Source organism: Balearica regulorum, chromosome 8, assembly GCF_011004875.1.
Source record: "Balearica regulorum gibbericeps isolate bBalReg1 chromosome 8, bBalReg1.pri, whole genome shotgun sequence".
NCBI lineage: Eukaryota > Metazoa > Chordata > Aves > Gruiformes > Gruidae > Balearica > Balearica regulorum.
Genome location: NC_046191.1, coordinates 25,411,576 through 25,439,157, shown reverse-complemented (window position 1 = coordinate 25,439,157; position 27,582 = coordinate 25,411,576). Strand labels below are relative to the sequence as shown.

At 40.0% G+C, this 27,582-nt stretch overlaps 1 protein-coding gene across 1 annotated transcript in view; it reads left to right on the top strand.

Annotated features, from left to right (window-relative positions):
* The window catches only part of CRB1 (crumbs cell polarity complex component 1), a 102,854-nt gene extending 82,000 nt beyond the window's left edge, over nt 1-20,854 (top strand). Inside the window, exon 12 of the mRNA XM_075760146.1 lies at nt 20,237-20,854. Coding sequence (XP_075616261.1) covers nt 20,237-20,452 — 216 coding nt within the window. The 3' untranslated portion in view covers nt 20,453-20,854. The remainder of the gene's footprint in view (nt 1-20,236) is intronic.
* Nucleotides 20,855-27,582: the final 6,728 nt, after the last annotated feature.

The window sequence follows — 27,582 nt, the reverse complement described above, 5'->3', positions numbered from 1 at the left end:
CCATGTCAGAAGGAAAAAAAAAAATGTTTTTAATGAAATCGATATTTCTGTGTTAAATGTCTGCATTTTGGTTTAAAATGTCAAAGTAAGACAAAACAAAATGAAAACATTCACTTTGAGTTAAAATGTTAATTTTCTTTCATATGGAGAAATTTAAAATAATGAGCAACCTATTATATTGGAAATTTTATTCCAAACTGTAGTTTTCATTTAATTGTAACTAGAAATGCTATTTGGTTCAGTATTATTGAAATTAAAAATGAAAAATTTAAACAAAAATAACTTGAAATGGAAATGATCATATTTCAGAATGCTAACTAAAAGCAAATAAATAAGAAATTTTGAAAATTCAAATGAAAAAACTGATGCTGCTAACCAAAGCTCTTCAAACCAAGCTTTTGTTTAAAAAAAATCAAAATTAAGAAAATCACAGTAAAGTCTGGGGTTTTTTTCTCACTGGATTTAGTTCAGCTCCCACATAAGTAAATTGAGCCATTATGTACTTTATAGAATATACACTACAGTGCAATAAGCAAAAATTTCATCCTGGTACTAATGTTGAAGAAAGCAATACATGTATTAACAGTGACATACTATAGCTATCTGCACAATATGCAAAACAAATAATATACCTGTATAGAGATTCCAAAACTCTTTCTCTTCGAAACTAGAAACTTGATATGAGAGTGTAAATACAATATTAAATACAGGTTTTTATATAGATTTACAGGAATATGCAAGTTATTAATCTAGAATATATTAGCAGAGCATCAATTCAGTCTTTCTTTTTCTGAGTACACACCTGTAATTGAATTCTTTCCTTCCTCTGATGCCTTCTCATCATGAAACATCCTCTGACTTCAGAAAGACTGTTCTTTCCTCTTTGTACTTCTGTATTCCCCACTCCATTGTGCACGTGTACATAACTTTCCTACCTGTATACACAAAATAAACCTTCTGCCTTTGTCTCTTTATGTCTGCTCCTCATTTTCTGCTCATGACTCTTTTCATTTGCTTTAAGTGTGCCATGCTTTCTGAACGTTTGCACTTTGCAGGTACACCACACAAAAGCTAAGGTTCTATCTTCCCTCTGTCTTCTCCAGGAGCGCTGACCGTGCAGGGCCAGGCAGGTACCTCCCGTGCTGCAATACCGTGTTGCCCATCAAGGCGATTGCCTCTGCCGGGTACCTCTTGGTACCTTACAGAGCGCAACTAAACAAGCAAGCCCACAGACCAACAATTCAGAGGAAGGGATTTCATCCCTTTGGCTTAGAGGGCCTCTCATTACGTGGCTCCTCCTTACGTACTGTCAGTACTTACAAAACCATTGAGCGTTACGAGGTCTCTGCTAGCATTTTGATGGGTCATCTCTTTCCATTGAGATATCATAGCCCATAGGCTGGGCCTCCCATGCGCAGGTCTTCCAACACACCCCATGGAGAGCAGACTTGATATTGCTAGGTTAAAAAATAAAGAAGCAAATACCAGATGAATTAAAATAACTTTATTGATTTATAATTATTTTTTTAAAGAAATGCAGGTGTAGGACATTTAAAGGGAAACAGCTATAGAAGCAAACATGAAAAAACAGTTGGATGAATAATGACACTAAGCACTTTTTTTTTGTAAATAAATCCAAATGCTAAGATTTTTTTTAGAATTTGAGGGGTTGAAAAGGCCGTTATTCATGTTTAAGATATAACAGCAAGAGCCATGCCTTGTGATGCCGAATACTGATATTATCTGTAATTGATGTCCCTATATTTTGATATGAAGATTCAAATTGTTTTTCAGATGTCAGTGACTGTCATTCAGAAATACAGGTAATGAGAGGTACCAGTGTTCAGGCTTAAGGAAGAAGTAAGATTTCTGAAAAGAAGGGAAAGACAGCAATGATGGAGGTACTAGGAGAGCAAAGGGGTTTGCATCAGCTGTGGGATGAATGAAAGGGTATTCTTTAACGTGTTTGGCAAACACATGAGAAGTATTTCACTTGGAAAGTATTCGCAGGGAATGACAGTTGCTATATTGACAATAGCTCCTACTTCTGACCCTTAAAAAAACAGGCTCTGACTGACCCTCCTCTGCAATGTTCTAGTACAATTTGGACTCTACTAGCAGTATCCTATCACACTTTTAACTACAAAGAGCCCATGTGTTTGTGAATTGGAAAATATCCTTGATCTTGTATGCTGACTTGAATTCTCTTGCTCCACGAACATTTAATTTTTAAGAAACTAGATCCAATACTCAATTTACTCAGTGCATGTGACTGCAGTATGTTGGTGAAACTAAAAACAGAAAAAAAACTGCTTCAAACTCACAATGATGAAACCAGGTTTCATTCGTTCCTTGCAAATATTTTTCCTGGCCTGGCACCCAGAAGTTCAGCCAAAGGAAAACTTTACTTGTATCTACTAACTTTTAACACTTGAACTTATATTTTATATCTTGAGTTAGTGATTCTCCCTAAAAATAAAGAAATTTTTGTTTGCAATGAAAAATTCATCAGAATTTCTACTTCAAGAACCACAAACCCTGGCTCTAAGAACTAGAGCCTAAAAAGAGCCACAAAAAACCTCCAGCAAGTCTTCTTTTTGTGTTACTTAGATTACTGTTATCTGAAATAGAGCTCCAGAGAGTGAAAAAACAATGGAGAGTTTGGGTATTCATTTTACTTTGTGTTTCAAGAGAGCCCTGAGGCCCCGTTAGGCTCAGGAGCACATCCTGCTGGTGCTGTGTTCTGCTTGTGCGAGCAGAAGGCAGCCGCGGTCCCTGCGCCGACTGGCGAACAGCTCAGCCTGTACTTTGGAACTGTTTCTTTGAACATTATCATCAGCTGCACCTTTGGGACAGCGCTCCCTCACAAAGCATACCCTCTCCTATTGTACACGTGAATATACATGGAATTTGAAAGTGGTGGTGGATTTCGTGTCCCAGAATTAAAGTTCTGCTTAAGGTAGCTACTGCTCTGCTCTCTGATGGGCACCGCTGCTGCTTTCATATCCTCTTCCAGCTGGTACCGTTCCATCCTCCCGGGTGCAAGGACAAGCATCATGCACTGGAGGTTAAGATTCACGTTTAATGTCATTAAAAATACACTGATAAGCATGTAAGATATGTTCAATATTGAAACTAAATTCAATATAACTCTCTCAGGCTTCCATAGCACAGACACGCAGAATTTTGATTGAATCTGCTCTACAGCGATTAGCTAATGTATTCATTAACTGCAAGGGTTAGTAATATGAACATAGCAAATGATACTTAATTACAATAATTAATGCCTGGTGGTTCATGAATAATGCATTCCTTAGCTATTTACATATTCATATTTATGAGGCTATTAATGGATAATTACCATTCGACTAAAAGATGTGGACACCAGGAATGTAACTACTACACCATTTTCCCCTCAATCTCGCTGTGACCTTGCCTGTTTGTTTTGCTCTTGTATACCTCTATCTTGCTGTTATACACAGAAATATTACAAAATATTTTATTTCCAAGACCTATAGAGCAAGATAATGGCAAATACAGTCATGCAGGTTAGTTTTCCCACTACATCGATTCTGAGTCAGTTTGTGTCTTGAGGTTGCAAAACAGTTTAGAGGAATTTTAGGATATTATTTGAAAAGAAAAAAACCCCACCAATATTTCACCTCCTCTTTCCAGCAGAGAACTTCTCAATATTAGGAGACTGAGTGCAAGAGCAGTGTTAGTGGTCTGCATCTTCGAATGCAAAAAAACCAAACAAAAAATCCCAAAGAAGAAATTTACACACTTGTAAGAGAAAGTATTTGGTGAAAGAACTTTGCTTGCTTTGTGATCAGTATAGATTTGTTCTTGTCCTGATTTTATGTTCTTTCTGACTGCAGATGGTTAGGACATTTCCATACTTCAGAGTTCGTTCACTTGTGAAACTAGGATAGCAATATAGTCAACACCTTCAATCTGAAATAACGATTCTGCCCTAGATGGCTCGTGTTTATGCTCCAACACACAGATTTCAGCCTCCATGAAAGAAGAGAAGTTGCTGGCCCTCTGAAGCTTTAGAAGGTTTTAAGAGCCATAGAAGGCCAAAATTACAACACATAATTTTTAAAAAATATTTTTCATATTAAAATATAATTATTTCAAGGCAATGTAATAATCTTTCTTCTTAGCCTAAGCTTCAATGCTCAATGTTGTCAACATTAGGACAATACTATATAGTCTCAAGCACTGTGGTAAAATGATGAAGTAAATCAAGCTGGGTAAATCAACTGAAACGGAGAAGTGCTACCACCCTGATTTTCAGACAAGCCACTCACCTACTGCTCCTCCACAGCACCAGCTGAGGAGCTGTGGGTGCCCCAGGTCACTGAAAAGCTTATCCCAGGTGCTCTAACCTGCAGAGAGGGAACAGAGGGTCACACCACACACGGAGGTCAGCTCCAGGTCCCCCTCGTATGGTGCAGCTGAACAACCGGTGACTCCAGGCAGCAAGATCAGATCAAGCCATTGGGAAGCATCAGATCGATGTCTTAGTAAGTGAGCACGTTTGTATCTACTGTGGCTTTTGTCTTCTCCAGTGCTCTTGCAGCCTGCTGAGACCGACTAATAGGTACAGTAACATATCTTAAAAATTAAACCATTTTTCTGAAATTCCCTGTCCTGCATAGCTAACTCCACTGTGCTGAGGTCCTTGTCTTGCAGTAACACAATCTCATAAAATCAGAGATAGTTAAACCTACTTCTTTACGTGCTCTAAAATCATACTGAAGCCAGCAGTACTTGAGGACCAAAGGAGAGAGGACTGAATCCCTGTTCAAAACTGATGCCCTCAGCCTCCAGCAATCGTGGAAATCTAGCCAGCCCATGACACATCCTGCTGGCTTGCTTTTCTGAGTGGGGAGCAAGCCGCGAGTCAGGAGAACTATCCACGAGCAGAAAACCCAACTCTCACCTATCAGTTCTCCTGATGCTCCTATGATCTAGAACAGGGAGCAGACTGCAGGAAGGAAACAGCAGTCTGGTCTGTATAACCCCTGTTCTGTAAGGCTGCTACGGTAAGCATAAAGGGTATTTATTCTCTGGTACTTCTGATTTATTCTCTGTAGTACCTTACCCTGAGAAAACCCTCATCATGTTAACTATTTGGAGAAAAGCACTGTACAGCACAGGTAACCTTATCAGAGTCTGATGAAGGCTATTGAAATAATATTATTTCATTGGCTGAAGAAAGTTTTTACTATTTTTATTAGGCTACCAGAGTCAGCGTAACTGAGAGAGGGAAGAGCTGGAATTTATTTGTTTTCATGTCATTCACGTGGTTGTAGATCACCCATCATGGTGGAATCATTACCATTGATGGTAGGAGCCAGAGAAAGCCCAGCTTTATTCCCGTGCCAGGTCAAATGTGGGGTGAGAAGAAACATCTTTAGATTTGTAAAATGAGCAGCTCTACTGTGGAAGTCATTGGAAATGTCACAACACCATTTTTACAGTTGTTTTTCAGAGCAGAACAGCCCCTTAATATCCTTTGCTATTTTCTATTAGTCTGTATTCAAAACACAGGATTTAACTAAAACTTCTAAGAGGATATTTCAAGAAACACATTTAATATGTGTCATAACATAAGGTACAAAAACATTAGGATGCAAAGGCAATAAGGTTATCTGATGTGTCTTAGCTGGGAAAGACAAGAAAGCTCCTCACAAGGCCAGCATTACTGCACGCATCAGTGAAAAGCAGTTGAATATTTAATGTGCATGGTAAATATAAGTAGAAAAGGGAGCCCAGATGACATGTGACAGCGTAACACTCTGCAGTATAGGAATCAGCTCAAGTACAGTATTCACATAACACATTTAGTATTCAGACTAACACATTTTGTCTGTACACCATCCTTTATGTTGCAATGGCATTGTTTTCCTTTTTCTCACCTTCTGATGTTTTCCCTGTAGACTCACATTCACATCACATGGGCATTTACTTCAGTCATTGCTCGCTTTATAGCACATCCATGCACTCCACGACTACTAAATTTTACATCTTTTTTCTTGTATGGTTCATGAGATTTAGTGTTCTTTTTTATCTATTTTTTTCTATCTTCCAATAATGTAGCAGGCTTAGCACTGAGGGAAGGTTTTCTGAAAGTTGCTTTAGAACAATTAACTCATAAATATAAAAAGAATACTCTACTTTTACTTTTTTCCTTATAAGAGCAAGAAAAAAACTTCTATCTTCCAGTTATCTTTGTAGATAAAAATGTATAACTCTGATCTCATCCTAAAGACTATCGAAACATGAATGAACATTCTGGTATTTCTAGGTATTGCTATGATCTCACACCAAAACTCTGCATGTTTCCATTTACTTTGCTTTTAAAAATACAATTGATGAGATAATTATTTTATTTGTCTTTTGTTTATATCTCAGTGTCTGTTTTCCACTGAAAGTGGAAATGAAACTATGGTCAGTGGTAAATTTTTGATTTTTTTTTTTTTTTAAATATGGATATTTATCTAGAAAGTAGCAAAACAGTAGTGATACCCCAACAGCAGGCATTAGTCACCTATGGGCTTCCACTTTTGCTCTGTAAGATGCTTTTTATTTGTTGGGCAACTTGACCGAATACTGATTGAAACCAGACCATAAACTTTTTAAAATCCATAAATTTCAAATAATTGATAAAAAGTTTCTAAAAAAAACCCCTCCAACTTCAATTTCAACCTGAAAAATATAGTTTGGGCTTTCCCCTGGGTGCTTCTGAAAAGAAAAAGCAACATAGCGGAAGTTAAGGAGTTTATGATGGAAAAGATAAGTTACACTGAGTGCATGGTGCCAGCAATCTCTTGGGATTCAACATTTGTCCTCTTCAGTAAAATTAACAGAACTGAAACATGGGTATGAGGCTTTACGTGGGATTTATTGATGTATCAGACCAATGTGGCTTCAGAAGAAGCTTGTTCACCACCATTAAAGTTAGAAAAAACAGAATTACCCGCACCTCAGATAGGTGTATATACATATACATGAAGGATGCCAGATAAAGTGTAAATATGGAGATTTCCCAGGTATTACCAATTAACCACTTCAGGAAATCTACCCACATTTATTCAGGTACCTGAAGGGGAACCACAGTCCTTGATTCCAACCACTACTTTAGACAGTGATAGTGCTATAGCTCCTGAATGCTGTGGACATATCAGCTTAACATAACAAACCATCTTGTAGGCTAGTGTTAATGTCTTGGAAACTAATCATATGCTTAAAATTACTATCAAAGGTCCATGAAATTGTGTTGTTTCCAGATAAAACAAAGCTGCCTACATATCTCCTGATGAACTCTGCCTGTAGAATACATTCTTGTGCAGAATATTTTTTCAGTTCTTGTTATGAAATTCCATTCCTAATGTCTGAAAAATGTTTGCACACTTTACTAGGCCTATGGAATAGTTTTTCACTAAAAAGCAATAAAAAGAATTCCTGTTCTTGAGGATCTGAAAAATATTTTGGTTACAAATGATCAGGAACACTTATCTGTTTTGATACACAGAGCCACTTAAATGAGAGGCTGAGCTTGTTATACAAATATCTGAGGTTTGTACCAAACCAACTGTGCAGCAAATACAACAGTCCTCAAATTTATTCAAACAATATTTGGTAGAAAATATTATTCACTTTTCAAGAAGAATAGGAGGACTCAAGTAAAAAAACCGTGATACTGCTGTCATTCAGTGGAAAGGACAGGAGAATCAGCAGCTTTACAAACCTTTGTAATTGTTTAACGTGAGCAGATTTTGCACCGCCACAGGCAACTTTGGGTGTTGGTGGACCCTGTGAAACACTGTGGTAGGGAATTTGGAGATTCTCAAGCACATAAATAGTTTGGGGTCTAATTTAAACATTACTGAAATAAATGGAAAGATTTCATGCCAGTGGGTAGCGGACTGGGATGTTGGCTACTGGACTTAAACTTGGTACGCCAGCGGCTCTCCTGAGCGTAGCTTACAGAAACCAGCTCAGAGCCTGAGGGAGGGCAGCGCTGGCTGGTGCAGCACTGCTAACGCTCACATCCTGCGCGCTCCTTATCCACCAAGGGACACGACTCTCTTTTCCCTCTTGTCCAAGAAGTTTGGTCCTCTTATCTGGGCTGACTCGAATCCCTCAGTGAAGCGGCAGAGGAGGTATACGTCTCCTCCACAGTGTTTTTATAGTGATGTAACTATTATCTTTTTCATCCCAAAGCCTACTGTTTTGTGGACCGATGCAGCATATTGGACGTGAGAGTCAGATGAGACACTGTGCGGTGTCTCATGGAAAATTTCATTTGGTCCTCTCTTATTTCCTCGTTTCCTCTAATCAAACACAAAACTCACTCAGGCCAAAAGAAAACACTTGGTTTCTATGCATATGAAAGTGTAACGTGTCCTTTGTGGTAGACCTAAACCCACCAGTAAAAGCTGGTGTTTTCCATCACCTTCTGCAGATTTGAAAGGTATTATCCCCGTAGAAACTTTTCCCTGTCCTTTCAGTACGTGATATTGCCAGGGAACCTCAGGGGTTGCTTCAGTGCTATCAGTGTTGCCTAATATTCCTTGAAGCCACCAAAAAGGCCTTTTGGAGGAGATCCTGGAGGCACAAAGTGATGCTGAGGGAAATGAAATTACTACACAAGAAGGAAAATTCTAAGTAAAATGGATTTGTAACAATCATACAGCTGGGGACAGTACTGAACACCTGGACTCCATCTTTGCTCAGTAAGAATGACTTAATTATTTTAAGTGAATGCTTGTGGCACATCTGTAAGGTACAGAAGTGTTATTATCTTGTCCTTTACTAGGAACTGAACAGTGTGAGAGAGTAGAGACCAAAGATCTATCCCAGGATATTTTAACCATGATACTTCAAAAAAATAAATAAAGCATTACAGAAATATAGAAATAAAGCATAAATAAGCCTGCTGCTGTCTTTGAAACAGTGAAGTTCTCCAGATGGAGTTCACATGGAAGTGGTATTTCCCTTCAAGGCTCAGCTACCCCATGTGCCCCGAAGGACTGAGGCCTGATGCACAGGCTGGTCGGAGAGTAACTGGCCTGGACCAGAACCCCAAAATGACATCTTTCACCTCTAGAAAGTTTTGAGTCAAAAATTCCTAACTCATGATCACTTTTTTCATCCTCTCCCAAAAATCACTGAGGAAAGAGGAAGTTGAAGTATTTTCCCAGAAGAACATGCTAATGTATGAGGCTTCTGCCAAAATTATATATAATTTGCTTGATTTCATGGTTACCTTACTCATCCTGAAATAAGTATGAGATTGGAAATAGTTTAAGGAATCACCCAAGTATCAATCAGAAGAGTTACTTGGAGCCATCAAGAAGCATCTTGGAAATCACTGATTAAACTATTAGTTGAATTAAATAGCTTATTTGTGGTATAAAAAGCAAAGACAGCGAATAAGCAAAGCTTCAGAGCTGTGGGACTTCAGGGGATGAACTATCTCCCAGACCTTGCCAGTTCTCATTCTCAGTGGGAGCGTTAGAGCCTGGGCAGGGCTGCACTGCTCTGATATGACTACTGGGGACTGACCGCAGGTATTTATGCAGGCAGTGTGTAGGCAGCATGAAGAGATTAAATTAAATTACCGTGTCCACCTTGGGTTGCCTAACTGATTGTAAGCTAATCGTGTCTCTATATCATGCTTCAGTTTCCTCTCCAAAAAACAGCTATTGGCCTGTTTTAGAGGGGATCTCAACACTGAAAGCTACTATTTAAGAAATAAGGCATCGAGGATGGAGCTGAGAAGGAAGAACCACTTCAGCTGCCTGCTCAGAGGACAACTCTGGTATCTGAGAAAGGCAGAATCAAAAGTGGGTTGTATCAGAAATAGCTTACACCTGCAGATAAAGGTGGATTTGGACCTGACTCCACACACTGCAGAAAATGTTACTTTCAACCTGTATTGAGGAGCCCCCAGACCTAAATTAATCATCTGGCTAGAAACAGATGCACTCCCAGTCAGTATGCCTTGCCTTGGAGGACCAGAGATAAATACAGTGAGCTGAACCAGCAGATTTTTTTCCTACCACTAAGTAGTATGATCTTCAAGAAAATCTTCTGAAAGTGTAGGAAATCTTCTTAAAAGAAAGACATTGAGAAGGCTGCCATTACTTCCTAACACGTTAGAGTAAATCTCTCTAATTTGAAGTGCAATGTATTTTCTGTTATTTATCTTTAGGTGGCAGTAAGGTAAAAGCATGGAGTAGAAAGTTAAGAGAAATCTCTAAAGCATTTTTAGAGACCTTTTTCTCATGTTCTGTGCTGGCTGTAAGATAGAAAGAGACTTCATAAACCATTTGCATCTTCAGCAGATATCCAAACAGCAGTTATTAGAGTTGCCTTCATCCAGATGCAAACCTGTTGAATACCAGCAATATTAATACAATGACAAGATACTATACTAGGTATGCAGTACTTGATCCACGAATCCCTCAGGACAGAGATAAGGTTCACAGGTAGAGGCGGACTCATACATTCCTATCAACAAGATGTAAGTACGCTAAAAAGAAAAAAAGCCACAAGAAACAATGTTCCCTCACAAATCAAACATCTGGATCAAGATTAAAAGAGGGTTTCAAGGAGCAGTTGTTGACACAGAGATTTATAGCTTGAGGTTTTTTCCATTTACACTTTTCACGTATGCATCTCTTCCAAAGTCCTTCCTGAAACTAAAACGTAAAGATGTTTGTTGTCTCTAATCAACTTTCTACTAGAAGAAAAACCAGTAGGATAAAAACATACTCAAAATTTTTATCAAGGAATATAATTAGCTAAGTAATGCAACAGTGTCATGTAGCGTGCTAAGGCAAGTATTATGTAGCCAATAAAGGTCTATCTTATACCATTAATATTTACAGTTGGAAGCACGAGATGGCTGCAATCGAAGTGCTGCACCCAACAAAGGCTAGCTGTTGACTTGATACCTTGTTGTCTGACAGTGTGAAACAGTCAAATAGCTACTTACTTCATCACCACTTGACAGCATAATGTTAATGCTAGGTAGCAACACATGTCTGTTTTGCAGGAGCTTAGCACCAAATAGGAAGAAGAAATTCATGGAACAGTTTTGAGATTGTAGGCTTAGCTTATTAGCAGAGAAGTAGGGATGGAAAGTATCTGACAATTATGAAATAAAACGGGCATCAGAACTCGGTCTCTGCTATACCATACACCACCAACCTGGCTATTACGCACCACTGGACAGAGCAGTTTCCTGTTCCCCCTGGAAGTGGGAAGAGGCAAGACTGACAGTTTCAGCCCGGGTTGCACCAATTCTCACAGAGAACCAGGACCTGGGGTAGATAGACAACCCTGCTTCACATCCTCACAGTCAGGGACCAGAGCACACGGAGCATAGCTGCACCTGGACCTGCTGCGATGGGTACTTAGTGCTGTTCTCAAAGGTCTGATTACAGAAACAAAAGAATGTCTACCACTAGCATCACTAATTAATGATCTCTAACCACAACTGTTGTGTGATGGAAAGAGGAGTTTTGAGCAACCAGTTCCGTGCCCACAATTCAGATTGTGCAACTCAGAGTAAACCGAAATTGATAACGCACAGGTGAATCATGCCTGGTGAAAGCAATGCACATGAAAACATGTTAGTGAAGTGAAACAACGTGCAGGTATTATTCACTTAAATGGGCTTTGTGCTTTCAGATTGCGAATACCTCAGCAAAATTCCTCATATTTTTCTGTAATACAGAAAAGATCAGAATTGAGATTCAGAGAGAGAGAGAGACAAAATGTGCAAAATTCAGAAAATGAGAAGCTTGTATTAGAAAAGGGTTAGTTTCACCTTTGGCATAGCTGTTGGTAGCCTATGTTACCGTTTCCTGCCCCGTTCTCTTATCCAAATGCTGTCGTTCCCATCAGCCCCATCTTGAATGTTAGAACATCATCCTTCACATGCTGGTCTGCTCAACACCTACGAAGCCAATGAAGAAAGCAGTTTTGAAATTCATTCTCCTTTCTCATAATTCTATTTCTGTCTACTGAATCTCTCTTAACTGTCCTGCCCTCATCTTCAGCGCTGTAGCATCTTTTCTTATTCCTCTCCTGCTTTTGGGTTTAACCTACTGACCTCCTCCCACCCCCTTCACTCGCCCCTGACAACAGGAGCAGACTTCTTCAACAGGCCACTACTGCGTGTTCTTCCAAATCCCTCTTCAGGAGCCATTTCTGCTCTGGCAGCTATAGGGATTTGGTAAACTCAACCCTGTGCGGGGCAGTGACAGAAAGTTACTGTTTTCAGCAATAGTCTTTTGATTTTGAATATCATCTATTCCTTCCTGCGTGATGCTTGCCAGATAAGGCTTTTATCCATCACCAAGATTTATGTATATAGCGTCTGCTGTCTCAAAGCTGTAGTGCAGCTATCCCCCATGGAGAAACACTGCCTGATACACTGTGCTGTTACCACGTACAAAAATAATTCTGTATCATACCCCAAAGCATTTCCCAAACTGGAAAGGGATGTTACACCCCAGAGACTGACACCTTTACAAAAACATTTGTCTAGTCTGCGATTTAGCAGCTATGGGACAAACTCCTCCTCGGCATGGTTTGCCTGGATTTGCACCAGCTATAGGTTTTCCCTCATATCCTTTCAGATTGCAGCAGATGGTGAAGTTCCTACACCAGAGGCTGTCGATAGAATTTTAAAAGGCATCTCACAACAACACATTGGAGCTGCACATTTAATCTGTGCTGCACCACCAAGATGATCTTAAAAAGAACTGGAGCACACTTGCAAAATTAGCACTGGCAGTTGCTGCAGAAACGCTATCAAGGAGTCTTCTCAAAGCCCACAGCTTAATGAGAGCTTACCTCCCAAACTGCCAGCCAAATCACTTCTCTGTGTATAACCAACACTCTGCTGTCTGAGCAAAAAGGCATTTAATACTCTGTCCTGTGAGATGCTGATCCAGCGAAATATCTGATGGAGATTTCAAGGAGTTACTTATGTACTTAATATTAGTTCTTCTGCCTAAGACAGACCATCCCAGACTTACTAAATACCACCGTTTTCATGACTGGACCTCTTCCTTTAAGCATTTAATGTAAGTCAGACATCAATACTACAACTAGTTAAAAAAATTATAGTTACCGTATGTAGCCTGTTCTTTAGAGATGAATTCCTAAAAGTGTTTCTGAATCTGAAAAGCTACATCCAAAAGGCTAATGTTGTAAATAGAGGGCTACCTGAGTGGCAAGTTGTTTTGATTTAAACACAGCACTGTTTCCAAGTGATCCGGGAACAGTCCTGCAGCCTAACGTGGGGAGGAGGAGGTCTGTGTATGCTGATCTGGCTGGAAGATCAAAACTAATGTGAATAACACCCTTCTTTAACTGAAGTCTGCTTTACAATTTAGTTACAACAGTTTCAAGAGCTCCGTCTCCGGTTTCTTGCTCCACTATAATTAGAACAAACTTCCCCATTAACTTCTGTAGTGTCACAACAGTGCAACTTCACGTGTCAGGAGGGAGGCTGTCAGCATTTCTTAATGAGGCACTTTCCTTGCAAGCCCAGCTAAATCCTAGATTTCAATCATCTCTGACTTCTTCATTTTCTCACAGGACACCAGGGATGTCATTCTTTCCTTGATAAAAAAGATTGCATTTTTCTGATCTATACCTGGTCAATCCAGATCATCAATTTATCATTATAGCTGCTAACACTAATTCTCTCTATATTTCCACTTTGATTTCAAGAAGAATTGTCAGACAAGTAAGTTGACATTTTCCAGGGAGGAATTCATTCAATCTGTCACATTTCAAATGTGACAAACTATTCAAACTACAGACATAGACAAACGCATACTAGACAGAGATAGTACTGAATGTAATTTCTTCAGGGATGTTTTAACAAATTACTCAGACAATAATATCCACCAGAAAATAGAGAAATAAAAAAAAGATTGCTTACAAACATTCCTCTTCAAAATGAGCTGCCTATATATATATTGTACTGTGGATCTTCTGTGCACATCAGAAGTAGTCACCTAAGTTTTGTCTTCAGCGACGTCCGTAGAGGTACGTACAGGACTCAAGGTCTCATCCAGGCCCTCCAGCAATGGGATTGTCTTTTCCTGCAGATACCAGGAAAACAACTTGGAGGTTGACGGCAGAAACAGCAACGGCAATAATGAAAATTCAAGACTACCTGCAATTCTGTATGTAGTATAGATAGATTTTCAGAGGACTACAGAGATAGATGAGGGACGACAGGGTAGCCTCCTCCCAGCAGACATGGCATCAGAGGGAGAAGTTCCTAAGATATAGAGTGAAAAGCAGTCATGCTTACCCTGGGGTGTTACCTGGCATGCAGAAGGCAAAGCTCTCCATGAGCAGCACCAGAGCCGATATGCGGCAACTGCAGGCCAGCCTGAGCTGCAGCTACGGGCTGATTGCAGGGGGAAGCCATCACATCTTTAGGCCACAGAGATCTTCAGCAGGTATTCAAGGCTCCAATCTGGTCCCTCTGTAAACCAGTCTTGTTCTTATTCATTAAGGAAGCAAAACTAGAGGGAAACCCTGCTGCACTCTGTCTGGGTCAGTTGTTTTCTCCTGCTTTCTGCTTCTCAGTTTCAGAGAATTCAAATACTTTTCTTACCAGATAATCCTGAAACTTGTTAGGCACCAGGTTCGAAGTACAGCAAATATCGCGCCTTTCAGGAATGACTTCCTTCACACACAGAGACAAGAAGACCTGATCAATGCGACTACCACAGAAAATGCACTTTTGAAGACCACAAGACAAACTGATGTAAGGTGTGCAGAAGGAAAAGGAGTTGGTGATCTCACTAGAGATAAGCAGTGGAAAATCAGCTAAGGTGTGCCACAGACACTGAGTGCTGCCTCCTGCGTGGCCACAGGTACCAAAGTAGAAAGGAATAAGTTATTCAAGTACCTGAACGATACCTGCATACAGGCACACTCAACACAGATGAGTGCCCACACGGACAACAGCATGAATAGGCAAACCAAGATGAAGCACAGAGGGTAAAGTGATTACAGGACACAGATGGTGCGTACAGAATTTTAAAAATGGTTTGCCATTTCCAGTGGCCTGTGCAGTGTTTGGCTCAGTTGGACACGATTCTGCTCTCTTTAAATGAGTCCAAAATGGATTATTGGTTCAAGTCAGCAGCCCAACAACTAGGTCAACACGGCTCTTGGGACCTGCTGGCTGGTGCTTAGCACATGCAGAGCAGCTGACAGGAGGGATAGCACCCGGTACTTGCTTGTGAAGGTGAAAAAAATACCATGGAAAAGGGACTTCATCTGCCATTCATTTAAGGTACTTAGATTGGAACAAAGTCAACCTATAGATTTATGGCCACTTTACTGCTGTTGAAAATAAACTGTAGTCCCACAAGCTGGGGTTATCAATGCATCTCATTATAATAGATTTGTGCAGGACTGACTGGATTTCTTCTGGAAATACTGGGATTCTTATTTGAATTCAGCCTTTAACAGAATAATTTTCTGATAAGATGGTTGTAAATCCTCAATGAAATAAACTCAGTGTTATCTATGGGCTTTTTAATCAAGTTAATGGCTTTTCTTTGGCTGCTCAGTATTATCTCAATACGCTCCCAAACCTTTCAAAGTAATTCTGACATGGATTAGGACCACTCAAGCCAATCATCCCTCATTACTTTAGCAAATGGTTTTGATTTGGGGGCAGTAAATCTGGATGGCATGGATCAGACGTTCTTACCGTGAATGAAGTGATAACCTCGTGAGTGGTGTCAGGACTTGGGATCCGGAGACTTCACCAGCGAAAGCTCCAGTGCACACGAGCAGCTGCAGAATTCCCAGAAAGCCCTGCATGTGGCAGAGAAGGGAATTCTCCAGGGTCTGGCAATCCCTGTGTTTTAAAGCTCGCATTGATGTCTCTGTCTTGCAAAGCATCCAGAACCAGGCACGTTTCTATGCGAGTGCTGAAATGAAGGCTGATTAATTCTTAATGCCCCGCAAGAGAGGCGTGCTCCTGCTTTCAGAGCACGTTATGCCTTTCGCGTCCCAAAGACGCGCACCCTTGGTCCGAGCCACCCTTCCCCACGCAGAGCTCGTGCCCAGGTGGCAGCGTCCCGAGGCAGCTCACGTTACTTCTCACACCCACAGCGATTTCTCCGCTGGTGCCGCGGGTCGCTCTTCTCTCTCCCTGATCTGTCTCAGCCCGTGGTGTCTGTGGCCATAATTCTCATCCCCTGTATCGACATAAAGCAGGATTAGATCCGCTAAGTCACGCTGATGTAAAACACACCAGAGGAAGAGGCCCTGTGTATTTTGCTGGCTCCCTTGTTCTATTCCACTTGCCTTTGACATTTGGCACACATGGAAACGTTCATACATAGCAAATCCCTAATTTTCCCCTGTTCTAAAATAACCATTTGGAATACAGCTTCTTTAAAGATAAGCATACATATACTGGATTGATAAATGCTACTGAGCATTGACTTGTGAACTGGGCTCTCCTTATCCAAACTGTTCATCTACAAAGCAAATCAAGGAAACAAGGCAGAACAATCAATCTATTTCAATAACCAAATGAAAAGCAAAACCCAGCCCTACAATGAAGTTTCACTGTATCCAATGATTTATTTTATCCAATCTAAACATTTTAAATAATTTTTATTTAATAATTTAAAAAATCTAAAAAATTAATCTGCTTTGAAATTAAACCACCAGTGAAAATCCAAAAGACTTGATTGTTTAAAAAAGACAAAAAAGATTTTTTCTGCTTTTCCTCCTGTCTTTGCAGATGAAGCTATTCACTACATGAAAACTAAATTCAAGAATATTTTCTTTTTCTTCCTTTTTTTTTTTTTTTTAATATTGCCAAAATAAGTTTGACTTAGTCCAGCTGGGGACGAGCTAACATGGGGAAGTGAATAGCAGCCTGGGTGATATGAAGCTGAAAAGTGATGTTGTAGTGCGGTCATCTAATCAAGGAGACATCAGCTGTGCATTGCTCACCAGCCAGCACCTTAGGACGCCCACAGACTCGCACCCACAGGTGATCGGCTACGTGGCTGATAAGATAAGCAGCTACACACATGAGCAGTCTCTGACACGGAGGTCAGAGAGGCTCTGCTCTTTGGAACCTCGGAGAGGTTCAGACCCTAAATCCATCTATGGTGGAAGCAACAGGCAAGCACTTACCAGAAGAGCCTGAAGCAGTGATATGGGACCTTCACATCCAAACTGCTTTTCTAAAGCCTGCTCCCTACCATTATGCAAAACACACAGTAGGGTCAGTAACAGAAAACCTCTTTTTCTGCTGTCTCAGCAGCACTATGTTTCCTAATGCTGCTCAGTCCTTTTTCTTTTTGGGATCATCAGTTACAATTATTTCAGTCTATGATCATCACCAAATACTGCAATGAATAGGCTCTGAGATGACGGGACAGAACTTTTCAAATTTTTTTTTTTTTCCAGATCAGCCAGTTGATTTTCCAAATTAATTTAAGTGTTCAGCCATTAATTACTAAAGTAGTTGATTTTGATGGGACTAGACTGCAGAGCCTTCTGGCAACTCTCGTTATCAGGTCAGTGCTACTGCCAAGGGGGTTACCTATATCGTAAACTTAGGCAGTGATCTGTGCGCTGATAAACCAGGGCACAGCACTTGAACAGTAGATTATTATTTTTTTTGATCAATAGAATCCACTCAAAAAGATGACAAAGAAATTAGAAGCAACATAAATACAGAAATAAAGTTAGCTTATGTATCTGATCATGATAAAAAAACCCCAGCTCTCTAGATTTTAATCAGTGGGGTGACTTTTTATCGTACATACTGGGTCAAGAGGAAGTGTTTTGTCCAACACATATACGGGCAATACGGGCACTTTTTCAAGTTCAAGTCACTGGTTGATTGAACCAAATCCAATGAATGAATAATAGTTATTAAACAGAAACAAGAATTGGAACAAAATGTGTAGCAGATTGCTATGGTGTCCTGTGGTTATGGTTTCTGTAATAAGTAACTATTGCAGAATGAAAAAAGAAGCCCTGTTATGATGATTTTAACTTGAGAATGAGGTTTAGATATGTGACTGCATTTTAACAAGTTACAGATTTTTTCTCCCCAATTTCTTTGCATAAAAATTTTCCTGAAGAAATGAAATTAATTGGAAGGATATCATAAATGAAAATGTCTCCATAGATATATTTACAACAGGAATGGAAAGAGTATGGACTGGAAAGAAGGAGAATAAGTTCAGAAATTTCACATGCCAGAGACCAGGCAATACCATCCCTTTGCCTATGGTAGTGAATTTCTTTCACAAATGTCCTGTTCAACCCGAGGATCAGAGTTAACTTAAGACTATCTTGGTCCTCAGTTTGCCACAGCAGACAATGAAATTAAAAGATAGCTTCTGAGAATAAAAACTCCATTAAAAATTTGCAGTCTCTCGGAGACAAAATGAACAAGGGTCATATAGTCTACCACAGTACAGAGAAAAACTAAGATCTCAAATATATCTCTAACACCATCTCAAGATGAAATTGCCTTCCCAATCCAATACAATTTAATAGACCAACACGTTTCGTGCCACCTTGTTTTAGGGTTGGAGTCATGTGGTCTGTCACCTGCACTAGATTATTTCTATTGGAAAAAAATATTTTAAAATCATTGGAACCATATATTTAGCCATCGAGGACAGAGGAAAATATTCTAGCTGGTCATATATCCCCTAGAGAGAATCCCTGAGCCAAACTTGCTTTTATTATTATAGTAGGACCTTTTGTATCAGCATGGAGGTGGAGAGAGAAAAAAGAGGAAGGATTGTTTTAACATTTTCTCTCTGGCATTGTTGTTGTTCTGCAAAGGCGTGAGACCAAGCGATGTACGCACAGCAATAGCATCCGCTTACAGTACATCCATCGCTGAATGCAACATCGTCATCGTTCTCAGGACTGCGATTGCACTTCCTTAGAAACAACGAGTAAGCAGGTCACTAAAATATCCTGTAGCATGCAGTATCTAACTGGGAAATGGGCTTTGACCTGCTGTTTGCTGTTTCTAAATATTTTGGGATTTGAAAGTTCAGCCTCAAGCACACATTCATCTATGGCAGTTCAGCTGTCACTCATAATACAAATCAAAAGATGATGGATGGCAGAATCTGCCCGAAGTTCAATTCCTGCTAGGGTCATTCTGTCCGTAGTGACCACTTTTCCACACTTAACCACATCACTGCATTGGCTTACCTCACCATAAGCATTTTTTACACATAAAAGCACATATGTAGATGTGTATAGAACGTTCATCTAACAACTACAAGATTTTTCTGGTCTAAAGCTTTTCAACTAGCAGATTTGTTTACGCGCGCTGTGCCTTCTGACATTATCACATTTCCCACTGCCACATAAAAACAGAAAAAAAAATCAGAGCATCCTTACGTTCATCCGGTACCGTACTGCTTGTGTTTCTGTAGATGAAGCTACAAAGCTGTATGTAGAAGAGCTGGATGAATATTTTAAAACATATTTGAGAAAATATACTGATTCATTTCTCACTGAGTAGATTTCAATGCAGCATCTATACACTTGTTTCATGCAAACATGCTGGTAGAAAAGTTTACTGGCAGGAATGCCTGTAGAAATAGTAAATTTTACAAAAATATTTACTGTAAGCAAATTTTCCATATATAAGTACAAGTATTCGCATAAACTTGACTCCTCCAGCAAGAGAAACAGAAATGTGACTGAATACATATCCAGTCAAAATATCTCATGTTTAACTTGCAGTAGCGAAGACTAGCAATAACGTGTTCACAACCAAACTAGGGATAATGAATTATTATTAAACTAATTAAACAAATAATTGCTGAATTACTACTACAGCTTGCAGATATATTAACTCACAGGTTATTTTCAAGCAGAAAAGAAGCTGTCAAATAAAATGGGTCATGACCTGAAATTCATCCAGCTCTGCCTCATATATGAAACATCCAGCACCGTGTGTGTAATTTTCTGAAGAGTCCAAAGAACAAAATCTGGAAGGGCTAATGTACTTCTCTACCAATACACGGTGCTTCAGCAGTAGCTCATCTATGCAAAGCCCTATCCATAGAATGTTTTTTTGTTTCCTTCCTTGGTAGCTCAAGTGTGTCTCAATATTCTCTTGACGTAAATTATATTGCAATTATTTCAATCCTTCCAGTTGACAACTGACTGGATCTCGAACATATTCGCCTCCATTGGCTCAGTAACGCTGGCCTTGTTATTGATCCTCTTCTTGGCAGTTGTGGTTTCAGTCATCGCTGCCAATAAACGGGCGACTCAAGGGACCTACAGCCCCAGCCAGCAGGAGAAGGAGGGATCCCGGGTAGAGATGTGGAACATGGTGCAGCCACCGCCGATGGAAAGACTGATTTAGAAGAAAGCGCTCCTCCACCCTGGAAGAAGGCTGACAGTGGACAGTGTACATATGTTAGATATATTAATTTTCATTCTGATACCAGGAATACTCATTATAAAGATTACAATGACTTTGGGCTTTCAATATTTTCCTTTTAAGTTCAATAACATTAAAATTCTCTTAGCATTCAAGTGAACCAATGTCATTGATCATTGTTTTGGACCAACCTGTCCAAGGACAATGTTTATTTGCACTGGAAACTCCAGCCTTGATAATCAGCAGTAGGCATTACAGACAGTAATGGCTCCTGGGATACATGTAAGTGCCTGTCTCCGATGCAACACGAATAACAGCTTCTCGTTTGTGCTCGCCTTTGACTGCCTGGCAATCACTGCTGCAGAAGATGATGCAGACAAATCAAATGAGCCAGTACCATAAAGACATTGTAATTCTGGTATCAAAGGGTTTAGTACTAGAGCTGTGTCTTGGCATATCTACTTTCATTTGTTAATCAGGGAATAAAAGGAAGCTGTGTGAAAACTCTCCAAAATAAATGCTTCAAATTCAATTAGTTTTCTTTCCTCCAGTTCTCCTGTTTTACCTACTGCCCCTACACCTTCTACTGAAAAGAGTTTCAGTTTCCACAAAGGCACATATTTCTCCGAGTATAAAAGACTGTGTCCTAAAACATCCAGTGGTCACAATCTAACCTCTCAGGAGACATGGAATCTAAACATGCTAAAGAAATTCTGTGCATCCACACTACTGCCGTTTTCTTATTACAATACTACCTGATGGTCCCTTTTAGAAAACTACTGCTTCTCCCATTGCAAACATAAGATGGGTTGCCAAAAGGCATGCTCAAAACGTTTCCCAAAGCTCATGGAAAATACCAGGAAAGGGGCAGAAGTGGCCTACAGGTAAAGCACTGGCTTGGAAATAATTACAACAGACTTGGTGCTTCTCCTGGAGCTCAGACTTCTCATATGATCATGGGCAAATAAATTTTTATGCCTCAATTTTCCTCTATTAAAACAGGGATAATCCCATTTAACAACCTCATAAACCTCAGCAGCAAAAGGATTGCAACTGTTTGTTGAAAATGAAACTAATGCGTAAAACGTAATTGAATGATAGGAGACATGTGGAAGAAACCGTGTAATGAAATAGGCATTTGAAAACCTTCAAGAGATTTAATGAGAGAGATTGTAGTAGGAAAGGATGTGCAAAAATACACCCAGGTCAAAGGGGGTTTTTGTAATGTAGAAGCAAATTTTAGAAGTAACTCATCCAGTTAATTTTCACATTTAGTCAAGAAATTAAAGCACAAACATTGCTTCCACACAAACTGAACCCACAATAAAGAGGCAACGGAGTGGAAAGTCCATGATGGCATTTCTTTCTTCCTGCAGTTCAGCTTATATGTTCCTGCAGTTGTGAAACATTCCAGATATACGCATCAAACCCCAGATGGTTATTCCAGGAGTTGCATAATAGAGTACACGCACTCAGTATCCAAGAGTTTAACTCATCTTTTTAATTAATGATCAATTCATAATTCATTTTGAATGAACCCCTTAAGGGATTACTGAAGATCAATGTCACTCACATTTATTTTTGTACTAGATGATTAGCAGTAACTATAATAGTAAGCACATTCTGGATTTTTTGCAGTCCTCACCGATATCTTTAAAAACAAAGCACTCCAGAAAATGTGAGTGGATGGTAGGATTCAAGCTGAGTTAAAACAGCAGAATATAGTCACAGCGAAAATGCGTGACAGATTTTATTCTAGCCCAATTTACAGCTTTACTACTGAAGCTTATTATTTTAAATGCAATTGTTGTCATACAGCTGCAGTCTAAATCCAGAGAGTTCAAGTGGCAACTAAGGAAAGAATGGAAAAATAAGCTACCAAAAATATGATGGGAGGTAAGAGATGGAGATTCAGGGTACATCTTTCAAATCGGGGCATTATGTAATTACAGATGTAATAGCTCTTAATTGAATCTCTTGGTTTAGCTCAGCATTTACCCTGTGAAACACTGCTAATAAAGAATACCATAAAGTTTGCCAGGTGTGATCATTTCTAGACAGATACATAAATATTGGGGGAAAAAAAGAAGAAATTGACTCAAAATGTACATTTTGAGGTAGAAAACACTCAGCAAATGAGACGGCAACGAACAGCGTGTGAGGATGAGAGACCAAAAATGAAGCAGGAGTGATTTGCGCAGATTCTTACACACGTTGCTTTAGTCTCACCCAGCAAACCTGTGAGAGACCCAAAGGCAAGGCCACCTCTGCCTAGAGAGTGGCAAAAGGGGGCAAAGACACAGGAACCTGTGATAACAAGAGGGCAAGCAGTAAGTAAGTGGAGAAGAAGAGCTGTGAGGCTGCAGGCTGGAAAGAGCTTGGGGACAGAGGGCTCTGAAAACCAGGGGGAATCTAGAAGCACGAGTTGGGCACAAGTAGCAGAAGCAGCACTGAACTTGTAAAGCGGATGCAAAGATGATGCTTACGCACACCTGCTTTATGTTCTTGGGTTTCTGGCCAATGAGCTAAAAGGAGAAATAAAATTGATAGAGATCTCAGTGAACAGCAGAAATGCAGAAAGAAAACCGGAAGTTAAGTCATCTCAGAAACAGCAGTAGAATGGTTATAATAAAGATCTAACTTTTAAGTTCGTCCTTCTTTGAGCAGGAGGTTGGACTAAATGACATCAGCAGGTCCCTTCCAGACTAAATCATTATATGATTCAAAGAAAAAAGACAAAAGAGAGAAAGCAGCTGAAGATGGAGGCAGTTTGCATGGAGAACTAACTTGAAGGAAAGCATTATTTTTCACGGTGAAAGATAGAGCAAGAATAAGGAAGTGGCTGGAAAGTAATTCTACTCTTCTCAGTGGTTTGACTTTCTGGATGAAATTTTGCATGGAGTAGGAAAACAATCTGTACAGAAGTAATAAAATATTCGAGAAAGTGTTGCCACACAGGGAATCTATAGGGCTGAGCAAGATACCCAGGAACGAGTAAAGGAAGGAAGAGGCAGATAAGATGAAAGCCTGAAGAGTTTTCATACAGACCAAAGAGAGCTCTGGAGGAATATGCTCCTAAAGAATTAAAAAGACACCCATAAAAGTCCAACAAAGGGAAAATCTCACAGTGAAATATGAGCATGGTTTGTAGAAGGTAAGTCAAGGAGACAGAAGGCAGAGGGAAAAACCTTTAAACTAAGATTAGAGTAAGTTGTGATTGCTGTCAGTCTCAGTGGAGAAGAAATGATAAAAATAAGAGTGGTGAAAATTCACACAAAAGTGAGAGAAGAAAAGGAAATGAAAAAGGATGGCACTTGAGGAAGGTGGAGGCAAAAGCTGGATCACAGCAAGGGTGAAGCTGGGCTTTCATAGCAGCGAGGCCGTGGGAAAGGGAGGGAGGGAGGATGACGGTGAGTCAGGAATGGGAATTACCTACCAAAGCAGATCTGTGTAACACAGCTTAGAGGGAGCATGTTCGGTTGGATATAGGGATTAAAATGAGAAATATTCAAAACTCTATTTATGATCTTATAAGAAACAAACAAGAAAAGGTCCAAAAGCCCCAAGTGTCAGTTCTAAATATGCTTTCTGAAAGGCTGAATTAACAAAGCAGCATCCAAAGAAGGCAGGGAGGCAGATGCTGCAGCTGGAAAAGCTCAATGGCAGCCTGGAGAAGCACAAAAAGTCCCAAAGCTGTCGCTGTATTAACATGCTATAGTGACCATGAAACGCACGGTTAGGAAGACTGACCCTTTCAGGCCATATCTCAACCAGCAAACAACAGTTAAAACAAAAGAGAATACATTATAAAGCGTGTCTAATACCATCTTAGCTGAAATTTAAAACACAGATTAAGAGTGATACAAGCAGATGTCAAGCTGTTCACTGCTTCTCAGCCCAGGGGTATAATAAAATGTGCATAGAGGCACAGACATTCAGGGAGGAGCAATAACATCTAAGAGTTGTGGAGAGCATTTGTGCTGTTATAAGGAAAAAAATATCAAGACTGGCTTCTTGTTTCCCAAAAAGCATAGATAACCTCCATCAATATGGAGGTATCTCCATGCAGAAGACTTAAAATATTTCAAAATTACATTTGTTTAATCTATCTCACTATTTGAATCAAAAGCTCAAAGTAAATTATTTATTCATGATCACTTGCAACCCATTTATTAAAGAAACAAATGCACAATATACTCCCAAACCTTACACATTTAAACTTTCTCTTCATGTCTAACAGCCTTCTCCAAAGAAAGAGAAGGTGCCAAGGTAGAGCACATGATCTGCTCTGCACCAAATCTCCCTGAAGATACTCTGAAGCAGGGGAAGGATGAAGCAACTTACTCCCCTTTCACAGTCCATTCTCTTTTCCCTTGGAAAGAGGTGACATCCAGCCTGTGAAGCAGTGAGGAGAACCTCCAGAGTCCCAGGAATATTTACACTAGGCAGAATAACAAATATTGCAGCTGGAATTTGGCCAGCTCAAAATTATCATAGTGTATCACTGCATTACGTGCCTTCTCCATGTTATGTAAAATTAACTGTTCCTTCTCTGTCTGTACATAGTATGTTTATAGCTTAGATGGTGTATTCATATTACTATTTTGCTGTGCACAGGATCAAAATGACCAATAAATAAGGATTATATCAAGCCACATGCAACCTATATTTTTTTTGCTTTATGTAACTATTCCATCATGAATTTACAAAGGAAATTATCCCCAGGCCAGAACTATATTTGAAGTTTAAAAAGTCAAGTTTGCCACTTGGAATCAAGTGATCAAGAAACATTTTCCATACTTGGAAATGAGACGAATGTGCTTTGTGCTGCAGTCGGGGCTGCCAGCCTCGGCACTGCAACCTGCACCATCCTCTGACTGCATCCCCGCCGACTGATTGTCCAGCACCCATCAGAGGGAGGTGCTTTGAGCCAGGTCCCAACGTGGCACGAACCAACACAGCTTCACTGGAGGCAATTTATACAAGCTGAGAATCACATGCTCTGTTTTTTAAATTACTGCTGTCTTTCCAGCACTGTGGATGAGCACAGGCAGAAAAAGTACCAGAGCAGTAAAAATTTTCGTCACTTAATGCAAGTCCCATTTTCACAAGGGGCTTTCTGCTCACTTCAAAAGTTTCTCTGTTCCTTTTCAGTAAAGATCAATAACCTCAGAAACTAAGAGTGCTGTTGTCCCAAAGGCATCAGCTCGTTGTAACTGGAAGGGTCCCCTCAGAGGAGTTCAGCTATACTGACGCTTGCAGTTGCGCTGCAATCTCCCCTCCAGCCCGCTTGCTGTGGCTGCATCCCCAGGACACCTCCAGGTAAGACAGATTTAAGACAAACGAAACACTATTCCTTTACTTTCACGCCCCTTCTCTGAGCAACGCCCAACCCTGCCCTGATGGCCACCTGAGCAGCTGACTTCCCAAACAGCACAGAGCAGCAAAGAGGCAGCACTTAGAAGAAATCGCTAGCAACAGTGAGAAGATGCTTTGAGGCAACGGACACCAGCCCATTACAGCCCATAGACTGTCATATGTCTGAAGTCTGGCGAGTGATTATTGTCCAAACAGATGCTAATTAATAACAATCATCATCTAAATTATGGTATAAAAAACAAAACATAGCACATTTTTTAAATGGCCGTAACAAAGTCCTGGAGCAGAAAGCTTGTCTCTGGATCAGTGACAGCTAAGTCATCTTCCCAGCCAAAAATTTCTGTACTGTGCTTTATTTAATATAAGCCCCGAGTCTCCTGCAAGTCTCACTGCAGGACAAACCTTACACGTGTAATGTCACATAACGTCAGGAGTTATGGATCAGAGGATTTTGGCCAAGTTCCTTTTCCTGTGCTATTCAATTGCCTCTCAGCTAAAGAAAACTGACACCTCTGAAAACAATTCAAAAAAAGAGCATCAGATTAGATGTTGTAAGTCAATAAGTTGAACAGCGAGGAGCTGACAACACTAAAATTTTGCCTGTTGCAAAACGTCACAGTTGAATGAATGGATGGGGCTTTCATGCCCCACTGAAGCATGCACAGGCTTCAAACTACTGGCATGTGTCAAGATGCTGCAAACCCCAACATTTATAAAAGATACATCTGGTGTGTATTTATTGGGAGCAGAGTAAGGTCTTGTTTAAATTGCACACATGAATTTGATGTGGAGAGCGGGCGATACCCTACGCCTCACAGTAAAAGCATGTTTTAACCTAATCTCCCCCATCTATAATGCATGCCACGAGGTGTGAAGTCCTCTTGCACATCGAAAAGCCAGAGTATAAATTATGAATCAAGGCACAGGTGGAGTCCTGAAGGCCAAACAGAGCTCTCAGTTCAGTCGTGATTTTTCTAGGTTTAGGTTCCTTCAAATGATATTTATGGGATAAAAATGTATGAGAGATTTTATATCGTAACCAATTTGAGCTACTTTCTTATATTTTGGTTTCACAAAAGTTGCTTTTAATTTCTGCTTTTATCATGCTGTGATTTTCCTTTCCCTGAAATCATTTGGCAAAGCAATTACATTTACCAGCAATTCATCTAACATTGTCAAACATCAGCAAGACTGACATGTCCACATCATAACTTTAAATCATCTTTTTTGATCAGAGAAAAACTACACAGGCCTTCATCTGGTTTTATGCTCTTCATGGCACTGCTTAAAGCATGACATTTTTCTCAGCTCAATATTGCGTATGACCTTTCAGATTTCACCTGTAGTTTCAGCAAAAGCGCAATTTTCATTGGCATGTATTGTAATAACCAGCGATGACAAAAATGTGTGTTTCCAATTTAAACCCACTTAGTTTCATTTGGCACCTGCGCTAAACTTTACTTGGCAGTGGAAATTCAGAAACAGTGACAGCAATGTAGGCACTGGAGGAGCGAGGGCAAACCGAAAGGGCAGGCTCTGCATGGCAATCTTAATTATATGTGACTGCTTGGGCTGCGAGCCTTTTTTCACCTGTACGAACGGCTATTTGCACCGCAGCATGTTTGCAACATCCAAGCAGTCACGGAGTAAGGCAGCCTCGGGTTAAATACCTGCTTTCTGTCCCACAAAATAAATAACTTAATATCTTCCATGCAGCTAGTACAAGGTATTAA